Genomic DNA, 21,983 nt, shown 5'->3' with positions numbered 1-21,983 from the left:
TCTCAGTCATTTAGTAAGTTCACCATTCTCACGATAGTGAGAATAGTACCCTACCATGAAATGCTTACTTACAAGACCTTAACCAACAATGCAGTTCAAGAAATAGAGTTAATGAAATGTTTACTAAATAAACTAAGGTAAAAAGAAATCTCATCAAAATATAACACCAGAAAATGACACAACAATAATGAAGCTGTATACAGGGGGTAAAGGTTAGTCGAGATCATTTGTAAAGTGACTATGCATAGATAATAAAAATTGATGAATAAAATAGAAAGGGTATTTTCTCCAAACGATTTCCGAGGGAGTGCGCACATGCGGCTATTCTGTGTTGAGTGGTTAACAAAGGAACAGGTCCTCCTAAATGCTTAATTTAGAGTTATTTATGCAACTTTAGTTGTGATACAAACATTGGGCTATACTGTATGTTTTGATTTTAATACATTCTAAGGCTGCATGATGCGACTCCAATGATGTTTTGAAAAATGTTTCTTGCACAGGCTGCACACACCTCATCACTCTCTAATTCACAATTTTACAAGCACTTGATAATGCCTCGAATTTCCCGGTTGCAACCCCCTTGTGTGGGGTAATGCCCCCCCCCCCCCAAAAAAAATCACTGGCCGCAACCGTTGTGCCCTTGGGCGGAAAATAATAATTCCCTTCTCCCGGCTGCGTGCTACGAAGCAACTCTCACTCACATTGCTCTTTCAGAAATCTTAATTCTTATTAGCCAATGCCCGTCACCTGATCGTGTCCTTCTCAAAGGCATCTCAGCTCCGAAGTACGCTACTAGTGAAGACAAACACATCTGGGATGTAACTGCGCGCATCCTTCTTATCGAATTCCAAGGCGCATATTGAAGATGTTAGAAGAACTGTCCACATTTATTTTTCATCAGCCAACAAGATAAGTAGGCCTAATGAACAGCAAAAGCACTAGCCTATGTAAATCTACTATCCCCCATAGTACTAAAGTTGACCTGTTCTATTAGTATTCTACATAGTGTGGGACAGTTGTGGGATGCGATAGATCCCGAATTAATACAACCACTCGATTTAAAAAATATTTTAAAAGCAATAAGGTGATGCAAGAGATCAGAATGTTTAGCTTAAAATGTTGATAAACTATTAGCATATTTCTTCACATTATAAGCGCAACAATGCGCACACGGCATTAGTCTATAAGTGCAAATGTATGGTATTAAGAAAATGGTGTCGACAGAGAGGGCTGCCTCGCTTCTAGTCCTTAGGAAACTTTGCAGTATTTTTTGTTTTTTCATGTATTATTTCTTACATTGTTAGCCCCGAAAATCTTATGTGCTATTACATACAGAACTATTGGATATCAGAGCAACTTACCAGCACTACGACCAGCAATACGACTTTCTTGAAGCAGATCCTTTTTCTGAACCACCCATGGCATTTAAACTGTTTCCAGAGGCTGACCCAAAATAACGCTGCCAGTGAAGAGGAAGACGGAGCGGTCTTCTGGTTAGACTTTGGAGGTGCGCACACCACCCACCGCTTCTGAGTATATTACTCGCCAATGTCCAGTCTCTAGATAACAAGGTCGATGAAATCAGGGCAAGGGTTGCTTTCCAGAGAGACATCAGGGATTGTAACATACAATGTTTCACGAAAACATGTCTTTCTCGGGATATGTTTTCGGAGTCGGTACAGCCACCTGGATTCTTTGTGCGTCACGCTGACAGGAATAAACATCTCTCCGAGAAGAAGAAGGGCTGGGGTGTATGTTTCATGATTAACAACTCATGGTGTAATTGTAACAATATAAAGGAATTCAAGTCCTTTTGTTCACCTGAGCTAGAATTCCTCACAATCAAATGCCAACCGTATAATCTCCCAAGGGAATTCTCTTTGGTTATTGTCACAGCCGTGTATATCCCCCCTGAAGCCGATACCACGACAGCCCTCAAGGAACTTCACTGGACTTTATGCAAACTGGAAACCATGTATCCTGAGGCTGCATTTATTGTAGCTGGGGATTTTAACAAAGCAAATTTGAGAACAAGGCTACCTATAATATATCAGTATATTGACAAATAGCACTCGCGCTGGAAAAACACTGGATCACTGCTACTCTAACTTCCCGCCCTCCTTTCAGCAAATCTGACCACGAATCCAATTTGGTCCTCCCTTCCTATAGGCAGAAATTCAAACAGGAAGTACCCATGCTAAGAACTATTCAACGCTGGTCTGACCAATCGGAATCCACACTTCAAGATTGTTTGATCACATGGACTGGGATATGTTCCGGGTATCTTCAGAGAATAATATTGATGTATACGCTGATTCGGTGAGTGAATTTATAAGGAAGTGTATAGGAGATGTTGTACCCACTGACTATTAAAACCTACCTTAACCAGAAACCGTGGATAGATGGCCTAGAAGGCCAGCGTCCCGGAGTCGCCTCTTCACTGTTGACGTTGAGACTGGTGTTTTGCGGGTACTATTTAATGAAGCTGCCAGTTGAGGACTTGTGAGGCATCTGTTTCTCAAACTAGACACTCTAATGTACTTGTCCCCTTGCTCAGTTGTGCACCGGGGCCTCTCACATCACACTGCCCTATCCCATCTGGACAAGAGGAATATCTATGTAAGAATGCTGTACATTGACTATAGCTCAGTATTGAACACCATAGTACCCTTCAAGCTCATCATTAAGCTTGAGGCACTGGGTCTCAATCCCGCCCTGTGCAATTGTGTTCTGGACTTCCTGACGGGCCACCCCAGGTGGTGAAGGTAGGAAACAACATCTCCACTTCGCTGATCCTCAACACAGGGGCCCCACAAGGGTGCGTGCTCAACCCCCTCCTGTACTCCCTGTTCACCCATGAATGCATGGCCATGCACGCCTCCAACTCAATCATCAAGTTTGCAGACGACACAACCATAGTAGGCTTGATTACCAACAACAACGAGACAGCCTACAGGGAGGAGGTGAGGGCTCTCAAAGTGTGGTGTCAGGAAAACATCCTCTCACTCAACATCAACAAAACAAAGGAGCTGATCGTGGACTTCAGGAAACAGCAGAGGGAGCACCCCCTATCCACATTGAAGGGACAGCAGTGGAGAAGGTAGAACGTTTTAAGTTCCTCGGCGTACACATTACAGAGAAACTGAAATGGTCCACCCACACAGACAGTGTGGTGAAGAAGGCGCAAGAGCGACTCTTCAACCTCAGGAGGCTGAATACATTTGGCTTGTCACCTAAAACCCTCACAAACCTTTACAGATGTATAATTCGGAGCATCCTGAAGGGATGTATCACCACCTGGTATGTCAACTGCACCGCTCACAACCGCAGGGCTCTCCAGAGGGTGGTTCGATCTGCACAACACATCACCGGGGGCAAACTACCTGCCCTCCAGGACAGCTACAGCACCCAATGTCACAGGAAGGCCAACAAGATCATCAAGAACAACAACCACCCGAGCCACTGCCTGTTCACCCCGCTACCATTCAAAAGGCGAGGTCAGTACAGGTGCATCAAAGCTGGGACCGAGAGACTGAAAAACAGCTTCTATCTCAAGGCCATCAGACTGTTAAACAGCCATCACTAACACAGAGAGGCTGCTGCCTACATACAGACTTAAAATCATTGGCCACTTTAGTAAATGGAACACTAGTCACTTTAATAATGCCACTTTAATGATGTTTACATATCTTGCATTACTCATCTCATATGTTTATACTGTATTTTATACTATCTATTGCATCTTGCCTATGATGTTTTGTCATTGCTCATCCATATATTTATATATTCCTTTACTTAGATTTGTGTGTATTAGGTAGTTGTTGTGGAATTGTTAGATTACTTGCTGCACTGTCAGAACTAGAAGCACAAGCATTTCGCTACACTCGCAATGACATCTGCTAACCATGTCTATGTGACCAACAAGATTTGATTTGATGTTCCAAAATGCAATCAATTAGAGGGAAAACACCATTCTCAAAAGTGACCGCAAATGCTATTATGCATGTAATGCTTTATTATAAAGTTGCATTTGAAACTCAACCGCCACCTATGTATGCCAGTTAGGCTCTACACCGGTTCTAAAGCGATTAATGTGCTTAATTTTAAGAAGTTATTTGGCCACTTTAGTTGTGATACGAACCTTATCAAAAGATGTAGGCCTATAGGCTAGGCTATGTGAGGTGTCAGACTATGATGTGGAAAAAAAGGCATCCACTGTTTCTTACCTTACTGCAAACAAGCTGGGCATCATTCACAAGTGATCATACTGTATATCATTCACAAGTGATAGGTTAATGTTGTCACCCATCAGACTATTCGTGATTTAATCCTGTCTTTACATATACAAAATAATATACAGTACCAGTCAAAAATTTGGACACACCTACTCATTCAAGGGTTTTCTTTATTTTTTACTATCTTCTACATTGTAAAATACTATAAACTATAAAATAACACATATGGAATCATGTAGTAACCAAAAAAGTGTTAAATAAATCAAAATATTTTTTATATTTTAGATTCTTCAAAGTAGACACCCTTTGCCTTGATCACAGCTTTGCACACTCTTGGCATTCTCTCAACCAGCTTCACCTGGAATGCTTTTCCAACAGTCTGAAAGGAGTTTTTACATATGCTGAGCACTTGTTGGCTTCTTTTCCTTCACTCTGCGGTCCAACTCATCCCAAACCATCTCAATTGGGTTGAGGTCGGGTGATTGTGGAGGCCAGGTAATCTGATGCAGCACTCCATCACTCTCCTTCTTGGTCAAATAGCCCTTACACAGCCTGGAGTTGTGTTGGGTCATTGTCCTGTTGAAAAGCAAATGATTGTCCCACTAAGCGCAAACAAGATGGGATGGCGTATCACTGCAGAATGCTGTGGTAGTGTCACGACTTCTGCCAAAGTCGATGCTGCTCCTTGTTCAGGTGGTGCTCGGCGGTCGACGTCACCGGTCTTCTAGCCATCATTGATCCATTTTTCATTTTCCATTGGTTTTGTCTTGTCTTCCTACACACCTGGTTCCAATCCCGTTAATTTCATGCTGTGTATTTAACCCTCTGTTTCCCCTCATGTCTTTGTCGGAGATTGTTTGTGATTATGTGTTCGTAATTTTGTATAGGTGTGCGACGGGTATGTTCACCCATGTTTATTTTATGTACATTGGTTTTGGAGTTTGTTTTAATATATTAAACTACTCCAGTTACACCAAGTTGGTAAGTTGGTTTCTCCTGCACCTGACTTCCCTGCCACCGACACACACGACAATGACAGCTAGCCATGCTGGTTAAGTGTGCCTTGAAATGTAATAAATCACTGATAGTGTCACCAGCAAAGCACTCCCACACCATCTCACCTCCTCCTCCATGCTTCACGGTGGGAACCACACATGCAGAGATCATCTGTTCACCTACTCTGCGTCTCACAAAGACATGGCGGTTGGAACTAAAAATCTCAAATTTGGACTCATCAGACCAAAGGACAGATTTCCACTAGTTTAATGTCTATTGCTCATATTTCTTGGCCCAAGCAAGTCTCTTCCCTTTCTTATTGGTAACCTTTAGTAGTGTTTTCTTTTCAGCAATTTGACCATGAAGGCCTGATTCACACAGTCTCCTCTGAACAGTTGATGTTGAGATGTGTCTGATACTTGAACTCTGTGAAGCATTTATTTGGACTGCCATCTGAAGTCCAGTTATTCTAAGTAACTTTTTCTCTTCAGCAGAGGTAACTCTGGGTCTTTCTTTCCTGTGGCGGTCCTCATGAGAGCCGGTTTCATCATAGCACCTGATGGTTTAAGCGACTGCACTTGAAGATTTGGTTGAGAGAATTCCAAGAGTGTGCAAAACTGTCATCAAGGCAAAGGGTGGCTACTTTGAAGAATCTCAAATCTAAAATATTTTTAGATTTTTTTTAACAAATATGATCCCATTTGTGTTATTTCATAGTTTTGCTGACTTCACCATTATTCTACAATGTAGAATAGTAAAAATAAAGAAAAACCCTTGAATGAGTAGGTGTGTCCAAACTTTTGACTGGTACTGTATATGTGATATTAGTTTTGAATGAGAATGGACCATTATCATGCACCTGTCTCAGAACAGGGGCAGGGGGAAAATAATACTTAAATAGCAAATAGAGGGCGCATTTCCTATGGTTCATTTTCATGCCAGCCAGGTTGGCTACACTGCTATTGTAAAGTGAAGCAATGTGCTTAATATTAGGAAAGTTGAGAAATAAATATCGTAGGACTAGCATGTAGAAAGCTGATGGGATCCTCTTTTTAATAGAAGCATTCAAACCTCTGTTTTCTCACACAATCACACAATTCCTATAGAAATGTTGCGCAACATGAGCTCATGAGCTCTCATGAAGTGTTTGGTTTGATTTTCGACTACATTTGCATTTATGTCAGAGTGATTAGAGGGACAATACAGTGCTGAGTACCAGGCAGTTAGCAAGTTTTGTAGGCTACTAATGACCATCAGCAGCATCCGAGCTTGGAGAAGACCAGTTACCGTGACTAAAAGGTCACATGGAATTTGACTGCGGTCATGACTCGTGACTGCCGGTGTGGCGGTAATATGGTCACTGTAACAGGCCTAAGTAGTTCTCTAAAACTCCCCAGTCCTATTAAATCACACAGTTGTTTTTGCCTCCAGACAGCATTGATCGAGCAGTGGACGCCTCACTGCTTCTTTTAATCATTCACATTCCTCCATTCAAAGGGAAGGGGTATAAACAGACAAAACAAACGAAGAGGAAAGTGCGTGTTTGAGTGCCTATCTGTATTCATCATGAAGCTGCATCCTTTCATCCAGGGCCGTGATTCATCCCTCCTTTTATCCTTCCCCCAGTTCATGGCTATTTGTGCTGATGTCTTAGTGGTATAGAGAGATGGGTATCATGTACATCACATACTGCATGTTCTGCACTGTACAGAAACTAACAGGACTATGTCTCTGTTGTGTTATTGTGTTCACAGGCAGCAGAGAAGCCCAAGCCCAGAAGTACACCTCTCAGGTAAGTGCCAGATCTTGTTGAACTGGTGGCTTTGTGTTGAGTCGTCTCTGTGAGGCATATTGTATTGGATGACATCCTGTTCTTTGCATAAGCTGTTGCAAGTGATCAGTTCTGCACACATATCTGTAATCAGTAACTGTTTATATCACACTTCTGTCATTGCAAACAAGCTGTGATTGTCTCAGATCATTGCTCCGTATAGTTTAATTACATGTATCTTTCTCTGGTGTGTTGTAATTGTGAAAATACATGATTTAGAGTGCGTGAAAATGTGTATTTTCAGCATAATGAAATTACTACACTGTAGAATTTAACAGAGAGAGAGAGAAACAGGCATGGGCTAAGTATAGAAATGTATAATTGCCTGCTGTATACACACACAACTATGGAATGTGATCTAAGGATATGTGGCTGTTGTTCATAAATAATAATTGTATAAAAAAAGGAGCACAGACGATGTACTAAATTGAAATACTGCCAGCATTTTATTTTAGAGGTTTAGATATTATATGACCGCAGGCCTGAAGCAGTTTTTCTCCCCTGTGTGGAGCAGAGCGGAGCAGGTAGAGTAGACACCTTTCCTGGGCGTGCCAGTATGAGTGCATTAATATGCATTTCACAGTAGATGTATGGGTGTTCTATCATCTCTAATCATGGGAGTATTATGGCTGCTGTGTGAATGGGCTCATTAAGAAAGGCAGAGTGAAACATGGCCTGCAGCTCTTTCTCAAAAAGGGACTCTGGGACTGGAGATGCTGCGAGCACTCCCCCGGCCATGCCCCTCCCTGGAACACCACACAGTGTACTCATACACACTCATCCCTCTCACACAAGCCAGCTCACACAGGCCCCTACTAGTACAACACACAATCCCCAAGTACCACACACAGCTCCCCCTACCGCACACAGTCCCTTAGTACCATGTAATAGCCCCCCATGACCACTTATAAACCCCCACTACATCATGTTCATAAAATCCCCAATCACTGTACAGCCCCCTACTACCTTATAACAGCTCTCAGGGTACAGCAAATCATTGATCAAATTGGTTTTAGAAAAGGGAGATTAACCACTGAGAAAATGTTATGACTCTCAGAAAGCATTTTAAGATAACAATTTTTTCGTAAAATGTTCCTTGCCGTGCTTTTTGACATAGAGAAGGCCTTTTGTTAAAACAATACAATCATCCGGAGCTTCCTTACACAGCGGGAAAATAAACATAAAGTTTGTTTCATTATTCTCCACCCCCTTCAGACCTGAGGCCCGGGATCCCACAAGCTGCCGTCCTGTCCACTCCTGTTTTTAATCTACATCTCTGATATTTATTACCCTTCCCTACAGTTGGAAATGTGTCCCAATTCAGTTGATGACCTATGCTATTGGACATCATCCATGCACTCACAAAAAGCAGCTAAGAAGCTCCAGACCTGTATAAACAAAATTGAAAAATGGCCCAAAACCTGGCATATCTAACTAGACCCAACAACAACACAATATGCCCTCTTTAGTAAAATAAACAGTTAAACAATCTGAACTGCCACTCACACTGACACCGTATGGACAACATCTGAAGATTGAGAAGACAGCTACATTCCTGGTGGTCGCTTTCCAGCATGACATGAAGTGGACAATTCGCATTGCAACCATTGAAACAGCGGGGGGGGGGAATAATCAACCACCTGAATGCCCTGAAAGCCCTGTGGGGGAAGAGTACCAAAGCAGCGCCAATAACTGTATTGAAAGTGTACCAAAGCTACAACAGGCCTGTCTTCGAGTACTCTTCCCTCGCCTGGAAAACCACATCAACACAACAGAAACACAAGCTACAAATAATCCAGAACACAGCAATAAGAGCAGCCTACCGCCTCCCTAAATACATCCATGTCACCTACTTTCACGAAATCTCTGGTCTGAAAGCAATGAACGAGCACCTGGACCTGTTGGGACAGAAATACATTCACTAAGCAAAAGACAACCCATCACTGAAGAAAACAATAGAATAAGCAATACACTACCAAGACACTCCTCTCTCCACCATATTGACCACTACCTAACCCAAACCCTACCCCTTACCCTAAACCAGGTTGGAATCTAAACCTCAGCCTCCTTCCCTTAACCGGGTCTGTATTGAAACCCCAACACTACCTCCCTCCATGCAACCCCAAGAAAAGCCACTAAACAAGTCTTAAACTTCAACTGAACCCAATGGGCTGTGGTCAATAACAAGTATATAAAAAAAATACATAAAACATAGTTCAAATTCTACAGTAACATTCATGAGAGTATCCAGGCCCCCATCAAGGGGAACAAGTATAAGCTATTTAAAGAGGTGAGCATGGCAATATTTTCCGCAGCCAACATATATTGATAGTGGGGTTATAGTGGTGGTGGTGGTTAGAGATTTGTGACTAGCTAATGAACATTGATTTCTGGTGCAGCTCTGACGCAGAGGTCACATGCTGCGAGGAAAATATGCTAACTTTACTCATACTCTGTTCTCCCTCTCGTCTTTGATTCAGTGTGTGTGTGTGAACATAGCCTCTCTTCTCCATATTGGCACAGATGTAAAGATCTTGACTTTTCAATGTGTGACATCAAAGTGGAGTGTTTTTAATAGATACATACTTTAATAGCCATGCAGTTCAAATATTTATCTCTCACTCTGAACACACTGAATGACTGTGACTATATTTGGGGAAAGTCTTTTGGCAGATGCTGCTTTAGGGAAAACTATTTCTACTATTGTTGTTGTTGTTGCTGTGCTATCTGACAAGACTTCCATTGTGCTCCACTGCCATACGCTTCCTTGCCCCGTTGCCAGGGGGCACAGGGGGGCAGTGCCCCAGCCGAGGAATGTGCCCATTAAAATCTCGCCCACAGATGAGTCCTGGGCTGAGGGCTCCTTTCCGCCCGTCACCCATAGTGGCTGTGCCAACTCTCAGGGTGGACCAGCTGGCATGGCCGTGGCCACACATGGGTGTGGTGATCCCTGGGGACCCCTGGGCCCATATTAATAAATGTCTCAGAGTAGGAATGTTGATATAGGATCAGTTTTGACATTTAGATCACAATTAATAAGATTATATGGACAGGTGGGACCTGATTCTAGCTCAACATTCCTACTCTGAGATACTTAGTGAATACAGGCCCTGATGTCAGGTCACTACTCTCAGTAGTACAGAGTGTAGGAGACAGGAAACACTAGACACAGGCTCCGGATAGTACAGAGCCCTGGGGGGTCATTGAAAGCAGCCAGCACAGCAAATTTACATCATCATATGTGACATATCACCATGCATTGTTAAAAGCTGCTTCTTCCTTATTTAGACGTATGTGACGGTACTCTGTAAACGTGATTCGCTTTGGAAGTGCTATTGACATCTGGTGAGGAAGAATTAGCAGCGATTCAAACCTGCAGCGTGATGCATAACCCTACCCTGTTTACAGTGTAAATACACTAGGGAGTGGAACCGCCTTTAATAGTGCAAGTATAGTTCTGTACACCTAATTTATCTCAAGTCGATATATAACTAGAACTTGGATTAGGGCTGTGGTTTGTAATTATTTTGTTACTAACTAGAGCTAATGAAAGGGGGGACATAGATGTATTCAGGTGCTTTGCTTCAGACCTGTAGTTCTAGGTTTAAACTATTTATATACACAAGTAATAGCCTTTGGAATCTATCAGCCAGTCACCTCCCCTGATTGGGAATAGGATATTCCAGTATAGGATCAGGGCTGGTTCCATCCAGATATCCATGTTGACTGTGATCCCACTGTGCTGTAACCAATGAGAGACATTCACAACTAGTGCTAGCAAGCCTCTGATGAATGTGGGCACCAGAAAATGAATTTTAAAAATACCCACAACACTCAATAGTTGTCGGTTTGATTTAGAGGCCTGTTTTGCTTAAGGACACAAGGTTTATTTGTGTTTATTTCTTCTGTTGTTCAGATTCTACTTGACTTCACTTGCAATACTTTAGCGTTCTTAACAGTTCCTCTAATGCTGGACGTTCTGGGCTTTGTGTTATTAGCGTATCTTGTGTGACATGAAGGTCAGCAACACATCCAGTTTGTTCTCTGTGACTGTGTCAGATAGCATCTATAATGAACAAAAATATAAATGCCACATGCAACAATTTCAACGATTTTACTGAGTTACAGTTCATATATACGGAAATCAGCAAATTGAAATAAATTCATTAGACCCTAATTAATCGATTTCACATGACTGAGCAGGGGCGCAGCCATGGGTTGGCCTGGGAGGGCTTCGGTCCACCCACTTGGAAGCCAGGCCCACCCACTGGGGAGCCAGGGCCAGCCAAACAGAATTCGTTTTTCCCCACAAAAGGGCTTTATTACAGACAGAAATACTCCTCAGTTTCATCAGCTGTCCGGGTGGCTGGTCTCAGACAATCCCGCAGGTGAAGAAGCCGGATGTGGAGGAGGTCCTGGGCTGGCATGGTTACACGTGGTCTGCGGTTGTGAAGCCGGTTGGACGTACTGCCAAATTCTATTAAAAAAAAACGTTGGAGGCGGCTTATGGTAGAGAAATGAACGTTTAATTCTCTGGCAACAGCTCTGGGGGTCATTCCTGCAGTCAGCATGCCAATAGCACACTCCCTCAAAACTGGAGACATCTATGGCATTGTGTTGTATGACAAAACTGTACAAAGATCATGCTGTTTAATCAGCTTCTTGATATGCCACACCTGTCAAGTGGATGGATTATATTGGCAAAGGAGTATTGCTCATTAACAGGGATGTAAACAAATTGTGCAAAACAATTGAGAGAAATAAGCTTTTTGTGCATATAGAACATTCTGGGCTCTTTTTTTTCAGCTCATGAAACATGGGACCAACAGTTTACATGTTGCGTTTATATATATTTTTTGTATAAATACCATGAATCTGTCATAGCCTCAAACCGCAGCTAAATCTGTATGACCCTAGATAATAGCCATTTGGCTGTCGGCGGCAACCATAATATCGACAACACAGTAAACAATTGAGGTGGCAGTGTCCATATTACATCTCATGGATTGGTTAATTTCATTCTGTGTCATGTTTGGATTCGTCTTAGAGATGGGACAGTTTATTTATGGATCCTATTAGAATCTTTGGAAGTTGCCTCGCCCCAAATCGGAGGTCATGAAAGTAAATGTTCTGAAGGTGAGAAAATGTGTGTATTGAGTCTAGCTGGGCGGCAGGGCCCCAGCCATCGCCGGCACCAATCTGTATGACCAGTCAAGCAGCAAATCCATCACCGCCTCCTCAGGCAGGGAGCACAGAAAAGCAGTGAGAGAAAAATATGCTTTTTTTCCTATCTATCTGCAAGGCCCTGTTTTCTCTGCTATCATTACTCATCTTTCTCCACCTCACAATATGACTCTATGTATCATATCAGTATTGTGTCATTATCGAAGTCGGTCATCCCTAACAATGTTCATTGTGTTACTGATAAAATTACCAAATACCCTTTTCGTATCAAAAGGCTCCAGAAATGGCCATTTTTGTGGCTTTTTTGTAGTACAAAGAAAATGTAGTAGACAAACATTTTGACATCCATTGGAAGTAAAACAAAAGCTGAGATTTTTTTTACATTTAACTAGGCAAGTCAGTTAAGAAATTCTTATTTACAACGACAGCCTAGGAACACTGCCTTGTTCAGGGGCAGAACGACATATTTTTACCTTGTCAGCTCAGGGATTCGATCTAGCACTCTAACCACTAGGCTACCTGCTGCCCCTTAGATTTAACTCTAAGATGAATGGCAAGGAGACAGAATAAAACATTTCAGGAAACCTGCTCTGTGTGAATAATCGAGCAATGAAAATGCATGTTTCAATAATGTTTTTAATGACAACGTTCACTGGGTGGAGCCAAGAAAACTCATCTGAATAAAAAGTGCGTTTTCGTTTTACAGTGGCATTATTATTTTTTACACATTGGTTTTGATTGAATAAATGTCTAGGGCTGAGATAAGGTGCCTTCAGAAAGTATTCAGACCCCTTGAATTTTTCCACATTTTGTTACGTTACAGCCTTATTCTAAAATTAATTACATTTAGTTTTTTTCCCTCATCAATCTACATACAATACCCCATAATGTCAAAGCAAAAACAGGTTTTAAACATTTTGGCAAATTTATTGAAAATATAAAACTGAAATATTAAATTTGCACCCTTTACTCAGTACTTTGTTGATGCACCTTTTGCAGTAATTAGAGCATCAAGTCTTCTTGGGTAGCGAAATGCTTGTGTTCTTAGCTCCAACAGTGCAGTAGTATCTAGCAATTCACAACAATACACACACATCTTAAAGTAAAATAATTGAATTAAGAAATATATAAATATAAGATTGAGCAATGTCAGAGTGGCTTTGACAAAAATAGAGTAGAATATAATTCAGTATATGCATATGTGATGAGTTAAGCAGGTTGTAAACATTATTTAAACATTATTAAAGTGGCCAGTGATTCCAAGTCTATATATATATATATATAGGGCAGCAGCCTCTAAGGTGCAGGGTTGCGTAACCGGGTGGATGCCGGCTAGTGATGGCTATTTAACAGTCTGATGGCCTTGAGATAGAATCTGTTTTTCAGTCTCTCGGTCCCAGCTTTGATGCACCTGCACTGACCTCGCCTTCTGGATGATAACAGGGTGAACAGACCATAGCCCGGGTGGTTGATGTCCTTGAGGATCTTTTTGTCCTTCCTGTGTGATATCGGCTACTGAAGAGGTACTGTTGTGCCTTCTTCACCACACTGTCTAACCATTTCAGATCGTGAGTGATGTGTACGTCGAGGAACTTGAAGCTTTCCACCTTCTCCACTGTGGTCCCATCAATATGGATGGGGGCGTGCTCCCTCTGCTGTTTCCTGAAGTCCACAATCAGCTCCTTTGTTTTGTTGACGTTGAGTGTGAGGTTATTTTCCTGGCACCACTCTCCCAGGGCCCTCAGCTCCTCTATGTAGGCTGTATTGTTGGTAATCAGGCCTACTACTGTTGTGTCATCTGCAAACTTGATGATTGAGTTGGAGGCGTGCGTGGCCATGCAGTCATGGGTGAACAGGGAGTACAGGAGGGGCCCCCTGTTTTTGTGGATCAGCGAAGTGGAGATGTTGTTTCCTACCTTCACCACCTGGGGGGCGGCCCATCAGGAAGTCCAGGACCCAGTTGCACAGGGTGGGGTTCAGACCCAGGGCCCCAATCTTAATGATGAGCTTAGAGGGTACTATGGTGTTCAATGCTGAGCTATCGTCAATGAACAGCATTCTTACATAGGTATTCCTTTTGTCCAGATGGGATAGGGCAATGTGCAGTGCAATGGCGATTGCATCGTCTGTGGATCTATTGGGGCGGTCAGCAAATTGAAGTGGGTCTATGGTATCAGGTAAAGTAGAGGTGATATGATCCTTAACTAGCCTCTCAAAGCACTTCATGATTAACACGCTAAAATGTCTTACTCATGTCGGCCATGGAGAAGGAGAGCCCACAGTCATTGGTAGCGGGCTGCGTCGGTGGCACTGTGTTATTCTCAAAGCGGGCGAGAAGGTGTTTAGCTTGTCCGGAAGCAAGACGACAGTGTCCGCAACATGACTGGTTTTCACTTTGTAGTCCATGATTGTCTGTAGACCCTGCCACGTACGTCTCGTGTCTGAGCTGTTGAATTGCGACTCCACTTTGTCTCTTTACTGATGTTTTGCCTGTTTGATTGCCTTATGGAGGGAATAAGTACATGTTTGTATTCGGCTAAATTCCCAGTCACCTTGCCATGGTTAAATGCGGTGATTCGCACTTTCAGTTTTGCGCGAATGCTGTTATCTATCCACAGTTTCTGGTATGAGTAGGTTTTAATAGTCACAGTGGGTACAACATCTCCTATACACTTGCTGATGAACTCAGTCACCTTATCTGTTTATTTGTCAATGTTATTCTCAGAGGCTACCCGGAACATATCCCAGTCCGTGTGATCAAAGCAATCTTGAAGCATGGATTCTGATTGGTCAGTCCAGTGTTGAATAGATCTTAGCACGGGTACTTCCTATTTGAGTTTCTGCCTATATGAAGGGAGGAGCAAAATGGAGTCAGACTGAATGATCAGACTTGCCGAAGGGAGAGCGGGGGAGGGCCTTGTGGGCATTTCGAAAAGTTGATTAGCAGTGATCCAATGTTTTTCCAGTGCGAGTACTACAGTCAATTTGTTGGTAGAACTTCGGTAGTGTTTTCCTCAAATTTGCTTTGTTAAAATCCCCAGCTACAATAAATGTGGCCTAGGGATATGTGGTTTCCAGTTTGCATAAAGTCCAGTGTAGTTCTTTGAGGGCTGTCGTGGTATCTTTATCTTTCTTATCTTTGTTCCAGAACTCCAATTTGAGCAGCAGCAGCTGAAAAATGAGCTCCTACAAATATTGAAATTTACATGGTTTTTAGAGTGAAGTACATCGGAAAAAAGCAAAAGAAAACTGCAAGACTGAAGAGGAGAAAAAACAAGCAACAAACAAAGAAGATAGGCTTTTGAAAAATAACTATTTTTCATAAAATTGTAGTTATCTTAGCTAGCTGAATTGTTTACCAGTTGCTAAGCAGTTGCTAGGGACTCTTTTGGAAGAAGCTAGCTAGCTAACGAAGAACAACAAAGAACATCTAGTTAACAGAAGAAAAGAAAGAGAAAATCAGGACAGAAGAAAAAGGATATCAAAGTGAAACAGTTCTCTAAAGACACAAGAGACAATAATACAAGAAACAACACTTCTGTAGCTTGTCAACTATGTGTCTGTCTATCCCTGTTCTTTCCCCTCTGCACAGGCCATACAAACGCTTCACACCGCGTGGCCGCTGCCATTCTAACCTGGTGGTCCCAGCGCGCACGACCCACGTGGAGTTCCAGGTCTCCGGCAGCCTCTGGAACTGCCGGTCTGCAGCCAACAAGGCTGAGTTCATCTCAGCCTATGCTACCCTCCAGTCCCTAGACTTCCTGGCGCTGACGGAAACATGGATCACCACAGATAACACTGCTACTCCTACTGCTCTCTCTTCGTCTGCCCACGTGTTCTCGCATACCCCTAGAGCATCGAGCCAGCGGGGTGGTGGCACTGGAATCCTCATCTCTCCCAAGTGGACATTCTCTCTTTCTCCCCTGACCCATCTGTCTATCTCCTCATTTGAATTCCATGCTGTCACAGTTACCAGCCCTTTCAAGCTTAACATTCTTATCATTTATCGCCCTCCAGGTTCCCTTGGAGAGTTCATCAATGAGCTTGACGCCTTGATAAGTTCCTTTCCTGAGGATGGCTCACCTCTCACAGTTCTGGGTGACTTTAACCTCCCCACGTCTACCTTTGACTCATTCCTCTCTGCCTCCTTCTTTCCACTCCTCTCCTCTTTTGACCTCACCCTCTCACCTTCCCCCCCCCTACTCACAAGGCAGGCAATACGCTTGACCTCATCTTTACTAGATGCTGTTCTTCCACTAATCTCATTGCAACTCCCCTCCAAATCTCCGACCACTACCTTGTATCCTTTTCCCTCTTGCTCTCATCCAACACTTCTCACTCTGCCCCTACTCGGATGGTATTGCGCCGTCCCAACCTTCGCTCTCTCTCTCCCGCTACTCTCTCCTCTTCCATCCTATCATCTCTTCCCTCTGCTCAAACCTTCTCCAACCTATCTCCTGATTCTGCCTCCTCAACCCTCCTCTCCTCCCTTTCTGCATCCTTTGATTTTCTCTGTCCCCTATCCTCCAGGCCGGCTCGGTCCTCCCCTCCTGCTCCGTGGCTCGACGACTCACTACGAGCTCACAGAACAGGGCTCCGGGCAGCCGAGCGGAAATGGAGGAAAACTCGCCTCCCCTGCGGACCTGGCATCCTTTCACTCCCTCCTCTCTACATTCTCCTCTTCTGTCTCTGCTGCTAAAGCCACTTTCTACCACTCTAAATTCCAAGCATCTGCCTCTAACCCTAGGAAGCTCTTTGCTACCTTCTCCTCCCTCCTGAATCCTCCTCCCCCTCCCCCCCTCCTCCCTCTCTGCGGATGACTTCGTCAACCATTTTGAAAAGAAGGTTGACGATATCCGATCCTCGTTTGCTAAGTCAAACGACACCGCTGGTCCTGCTCACACTGCCCTACCCTGTGCTTTGACCTCTTTCTCCCCTCTCTCTCCAGATGAAATCTCGCGTCTTGTGACGGCCGGCCGCCCAACAACCTGCCCACTTGACCCTATCCCCTCCTCTCTTCTCCAGACCATTTCCGGAGACCTTCTCCCCTACCTCACCTCGCTCATCAACTCATCCTTGACCGCTGGCTACGTCCCTTCCGTCTTCAAGAGAGTGAGAGTTGCACCCCTTCTGAAAAAACCTACACTCGATCCCTCCGATGTCAACAACTACAGACCAGTATCCCTTCTTTCTTTTCTCTCCAAAACTCTTGAACGTGCCGTCCTTGGCCAGCTCTCAAGCTATCTCTCTCAGAATGACCTTCTTGATCCTAATCAGTCAGGTTTCAAGACTGGGCATTCAACTGAGACTGCTCTTCTCTGTGTCACGGAGGCTCTCCACACTGCTAAAGCTAACTCTCTCTCCTCTGCTCTCATCCTTCTAGACCTATCTGCTGCCTTTGATACTGTGAGCCATCAGATCCTCCTCTCCACCCTCTCCGAGTTGGGCATCTCCGGCGCGGCCCACGCTTGGATTGCGTCCTACCTGACAGGTCGCTCCTACCAGGTGGCGTGGCGAGAATCTGTCTCCGCACCATGCGCTCTCACCACTGGTGTCCCCCAGGGCTCTGTTCTAGGCCCTCTCCTATTCTCGCTATACACCAAGTCACTTGGCTCTGTCATATCCTCAACATGGTCTCTCCTATCATTGCTATGCAGACGACACACAATTAATCTTCTCCTTTCCCCCTTCTGATAACCAGGCGGCGAATCGCATCTCTGCATGTCTGTCAGACATATCAGTGTGGATGACGGATCACCAGCTCAAGCTGAACCTCGGCAAGACGGAGCTGCTCTTCCTCCCGGGGAAGGACTGCCCGTTCCATGATCTCGCCATCACGGTTGACAACTCCCTTGTGTCCTCCTCCCAGAGTGCTAAGAACCTTGGCGTGATCCTGGACAACACCCTGTCGTTCTCCACTAACATCAAGGCGGTGACCCGATCCTGTAGGTTCATGCTCTACAACATTCGCAGAGTACGACCCTGCCTCACACAGGAAGCGGCGCAGGTCCTAATCCAGGCACTTGTCATCTCCCGTCTAGATTACTGCAACTCGCTGTTGGCTGGGCTCCCTGCCTGTGCCATTAAACCCCTACAACTCATCCAGAACGCCGCAGCCCGTCTGGTGTTCAACCTTCCCAAGTTCTCTCATGTCACCCCGCTCCTCCGCTCTCTCCACAGCTCATTTTCAAGTCTCATAGCAAAGGGTCTGAATACTTATGTAAATAAGGTATTTGTGTTTTCTATTTGTAATAAATTAGCAAAAATGTCTAAACTTTTTTTTTTAAACTTTGTCATTATGTGGCATTGTGTGTAGAATGCTAGGGATTTTTATTTATTTAATCAATTTTAGAATAAGGCTGTAACGTAACAAAATGTGGAAAAAGTCAAGGGGTTTGAATATTTTCCGAGGGCGCTGTGGATAATGATGAAATCATGTAGATGTCCCGTGCTCTGCTCTCTCTGTTCGCTCTGCTCTTGCACCTCAAGGTGCTTATGCACAGCCAATTACCTCTGGTGATTCACTGATAAAAAAAATATAAATGACATGTGAGCATAGGGCAAGGGCTAGGGCTAAGGCTAGGACTGAGGCTAGGGCTGGGCGCTAGAGCTAGGGCTGGGGGCTAGAGCTAGGCCTGAGTCTCGGACTAAGGCTGGGACTGAGGCTAGGGCTGGGGGCTAGAACTAGGGCTGAGACTGGGACTGGGGGCTGGGGACTAGGGCTGAGGTTGGGACTGAGGGCTCGCGGCTAGAGCTAGGGCTGGGACTGAGAATTGTAGTAGAGGATATAGGGCTTGTCTATACCCTAGGCAACACAATGACTAGGGTCTGGTTTCAATTAGGGACTCTTTTGGCATAGAGGAACTACTTCACTGCCTACGTCGATAAGGAAGAAAAAATTATCTGGGAACTCTTCAAACATATCACGAGGCAGACATGCCAGAACATTGCTGTTCAAAACCAAAGTTTGCAGTCTAAACCTTTGCAGTGGTTTTAGTCAAGGTAGTTGACGCAAACTAGCCACTTACGAAATGCACTCATTAAAAATAACCTCTGTGATCTCCATCTTGCTAGCTAATATTTTGTATTTTATTCAAGAGGATATATAGTGACGTAGGCAGCGACGTAGTTCCTCAGAACCTAGTCACTGTTTCCTAGGGTCAAGTTTTCCAGACTAGTATACTGCTTGAGGTAACTACTCTAACTAGATACCTGGATGCTGTGCTGATGGAAATCTGATTCACCCCTTCCTTTCACCTTCCGTTCCATTATGACTCTATGTGGTTAGCATAATAGCCCCCAGCTGTCTGATGCATTTGATTGTAATTGGCTGAGTGGTAGGTGGAAGGTGCTGTGGTGACATGTTCCTAATAGCTGTACTTTAATCTACAGGAGCACATTAATAGCCATGCTACATCACAGCAGGTTGCTTTAGCTCCCAGCCTCATCTGTCTATCTGTCTGCCAACTTCACCCTGAAATGAATATTTTTCTAATTTTTATCCAAAGGCCCTGCAGTGTTTACTGTATAATATCTGATAAGGGTATCTTACTGAAGGTGGTATAACCTTTTACTCTTGAAAATTAGGAGACTCTCAGATAGAGAAGACTGTGGTGTTGTGGATGGATAAGCTCCTTATATGTTTGTCTAAGGGATCTCTCTGCTGACAGTCTGTTTTTCCTGCCCACTGAAGGGTAGGCAATGACAAGACCCTAGGAGGCTCTTCTCTTGTTGAACATGACATTAGTAGCAGATTTCCTATAATGGATGCTCCCCATGATGTGCAGGCAGCCATAGGCCATGCATTCCATAGGGTTTAAACACAACATCTGCTTTTCAAGTGTGTGTGTATATTTGCACGCGTGTGTGCATGCTACTTGCTTGTGTGTGCGTGTGAGAGAGAGAGAAAGACACCAGACACGGAGGAAGAGGAAGCCATCCCACCACGCCGGGTGGCTGGGCTTAGGGCTGGAGATAGACTGTTATTCAGAGGTTCACCAACGCTTTTTCTACTGTGTGTGTGTGTTAGCATTGGCCCACCTCTGAGAACATCCCTCCTGAGATAAAGGGGAAGGACTTTGGGTACTCCACCTGCAGTTCAACATCAAAAGATTGCTCTGTCCACATTTATAGCATTTTATAAACAGGATTTAAAGTAATACGAAAAGAAGTTAAACAGCTATTATTTTCAAAACATTTTATTTCTTTTCTTTTCTCTAGGTGGTTTGCTTGTTTAACGTGGCATAAGCCAGTATACATTTGCTGCTATAAAATTATTGCATCATACCAATTACATCTCAATCAGATGGAACTGGCGAGGTCCAAAAGAACAGGTGGTGACGTCCACTTCCAAACCCAAAGAACAGACTGTTGTTTTTGCCAAGGATTATCCATCAATTAAAGCAGATGCTTTTCCTTTCATTTCTTCCGCATCACAAGGACCACAGCATAACCACACTGAACAAAAATATAATTGCAACATGTACAAGTGTTGGTCCCATGTTTCATGAGCTGAAATAAAAGATCCCAGAAATGTTCCTTACGCACCAAAAGTGTATTACTCTCAAATTTTGTGCGCAAATTTGTTTACGTCCCTGTTTAGTGAGCATGTAATGAACACGGGGGAGACAGAGAGCTGGTTTCATGCGCAGAGCGCAGTAGGTGTTTAATGAAAGGGACAATAGGAGGAGGCAGGTAGCTGGGTCCATGGGCAGGCAGAAGGTCATACACGGTAGGTCCAAAAATGGCAACAGTACAAGCAGGGAATAGGCAAAAAGGCATCGAGAGTGAGGCAGGCAAAAACTATCATACACAGGAGGAGAGAAGGATGGAAAAAAACAACTCCAAAAAAGTGTGTGTCTCAAAACAAACAATACCTCACAGTGACGGGGTGCAAGGAACTTAACTAAATAGTGTGGGATGATGACATGCAGGTGTGTGAACAGGTGATTAGAATTCCGGTGATTGGGATCTGGAGAGTGAGCTGAAAAGTGGGCTGCGTTCCGGGGATCTAAGTGTTTGGGAGTGTGAGTTGGACACAGACGTTACAGAGCATTTCTCCCTTGCCAAGATAATACATCCACCTGACAGTTGTGGCATATCAAGAAGCTGATTAAACAGCCTGATCATTACACAGGTGCACCTTATGCTGGGGACAATAAAAGACACTCTAATGTTCAGTTTTGTCACACAACACAATGCCACAGATGTTGACATGCTGACTGCAGGAATGTCCACCAGAGATGTTGCCAGAGAATGTAATGTTAATTTCTCTAACATAAGCCGCCTTCAACTTCGTTTTAGAGAATTTGTCAGTATATCCAACCGGCCTCACAACCGTAGACCATCTATCTGTATGGCATCGTGTGTGGGCAAGCGGTTTGCTGATGTCAGAGTTGTGAACAGACTGCCCCATGGTGGCGGTGGGGTTATGGTATTGGCAGGCATAAGCCACGGACAACAAACACAACTGCATTTTATCATTGGCAATTTGAACGCAGAGAGATACTGTGACGAGATCCTGGGGCCCATTGTCATGCCATTCATCTATCGCCATCACCTCATGTTTCAGCATGATAATGCACAGCCCCATGTTTCAAGGATCTGTACACAATTCCTGAAAGCTGAGAATGAACCAGTTCTTCCATGGCCTCCGTACTAACAGATGAGTCACCCATTGAGCATGTTTGGGATGCTCTGGATCGATGTGTACAACAGCGTGTTCCATGTCCCGCCAA

General features: G+C 43.9%; 1 protein-coding gene across 3 annotated transcripts in view; it reads left to right on the top strand.

Moving 5' to 3' along the window:
* The window catches only part of LOC106604958 (AF4/FMR2 family member 2), a 176,305-nt gene that overhangs the window by 117,608 nt on the left and 36,714 nt on the right, over window positions 1-21,983 (top strand). For all 3 annotated transcript variants that reach the window (XM_014200135.2, XM_014200134.2, XM_014200133.2), the window contains one exon: window positions 6,986-7,023. In XM_014200135.2, coding sequence (XP_014055610.2) covers window positions 6,986-7,023 — 38 coding nt within the window. The remainder of the gene's footprint in view (window positions 1-6,985; window positions 7,024-21,983) is intronic.

This window comes from Salmo salar, chromosome ssa05 (genome assembly GCF_905237065.1).
Source record: "Salmo salar chromosome ssa05, Ssal_v3.1, whole genome shotgun sequence".
NCBI lineage: Eukaryota > Metazoa > Chordata > Actinopteri > Salmoniformes > Salmonidae > Salmo > Salmo salar.
This window is presented reverse-complemented; position numbering and strand designations above follow the sequence as displayed.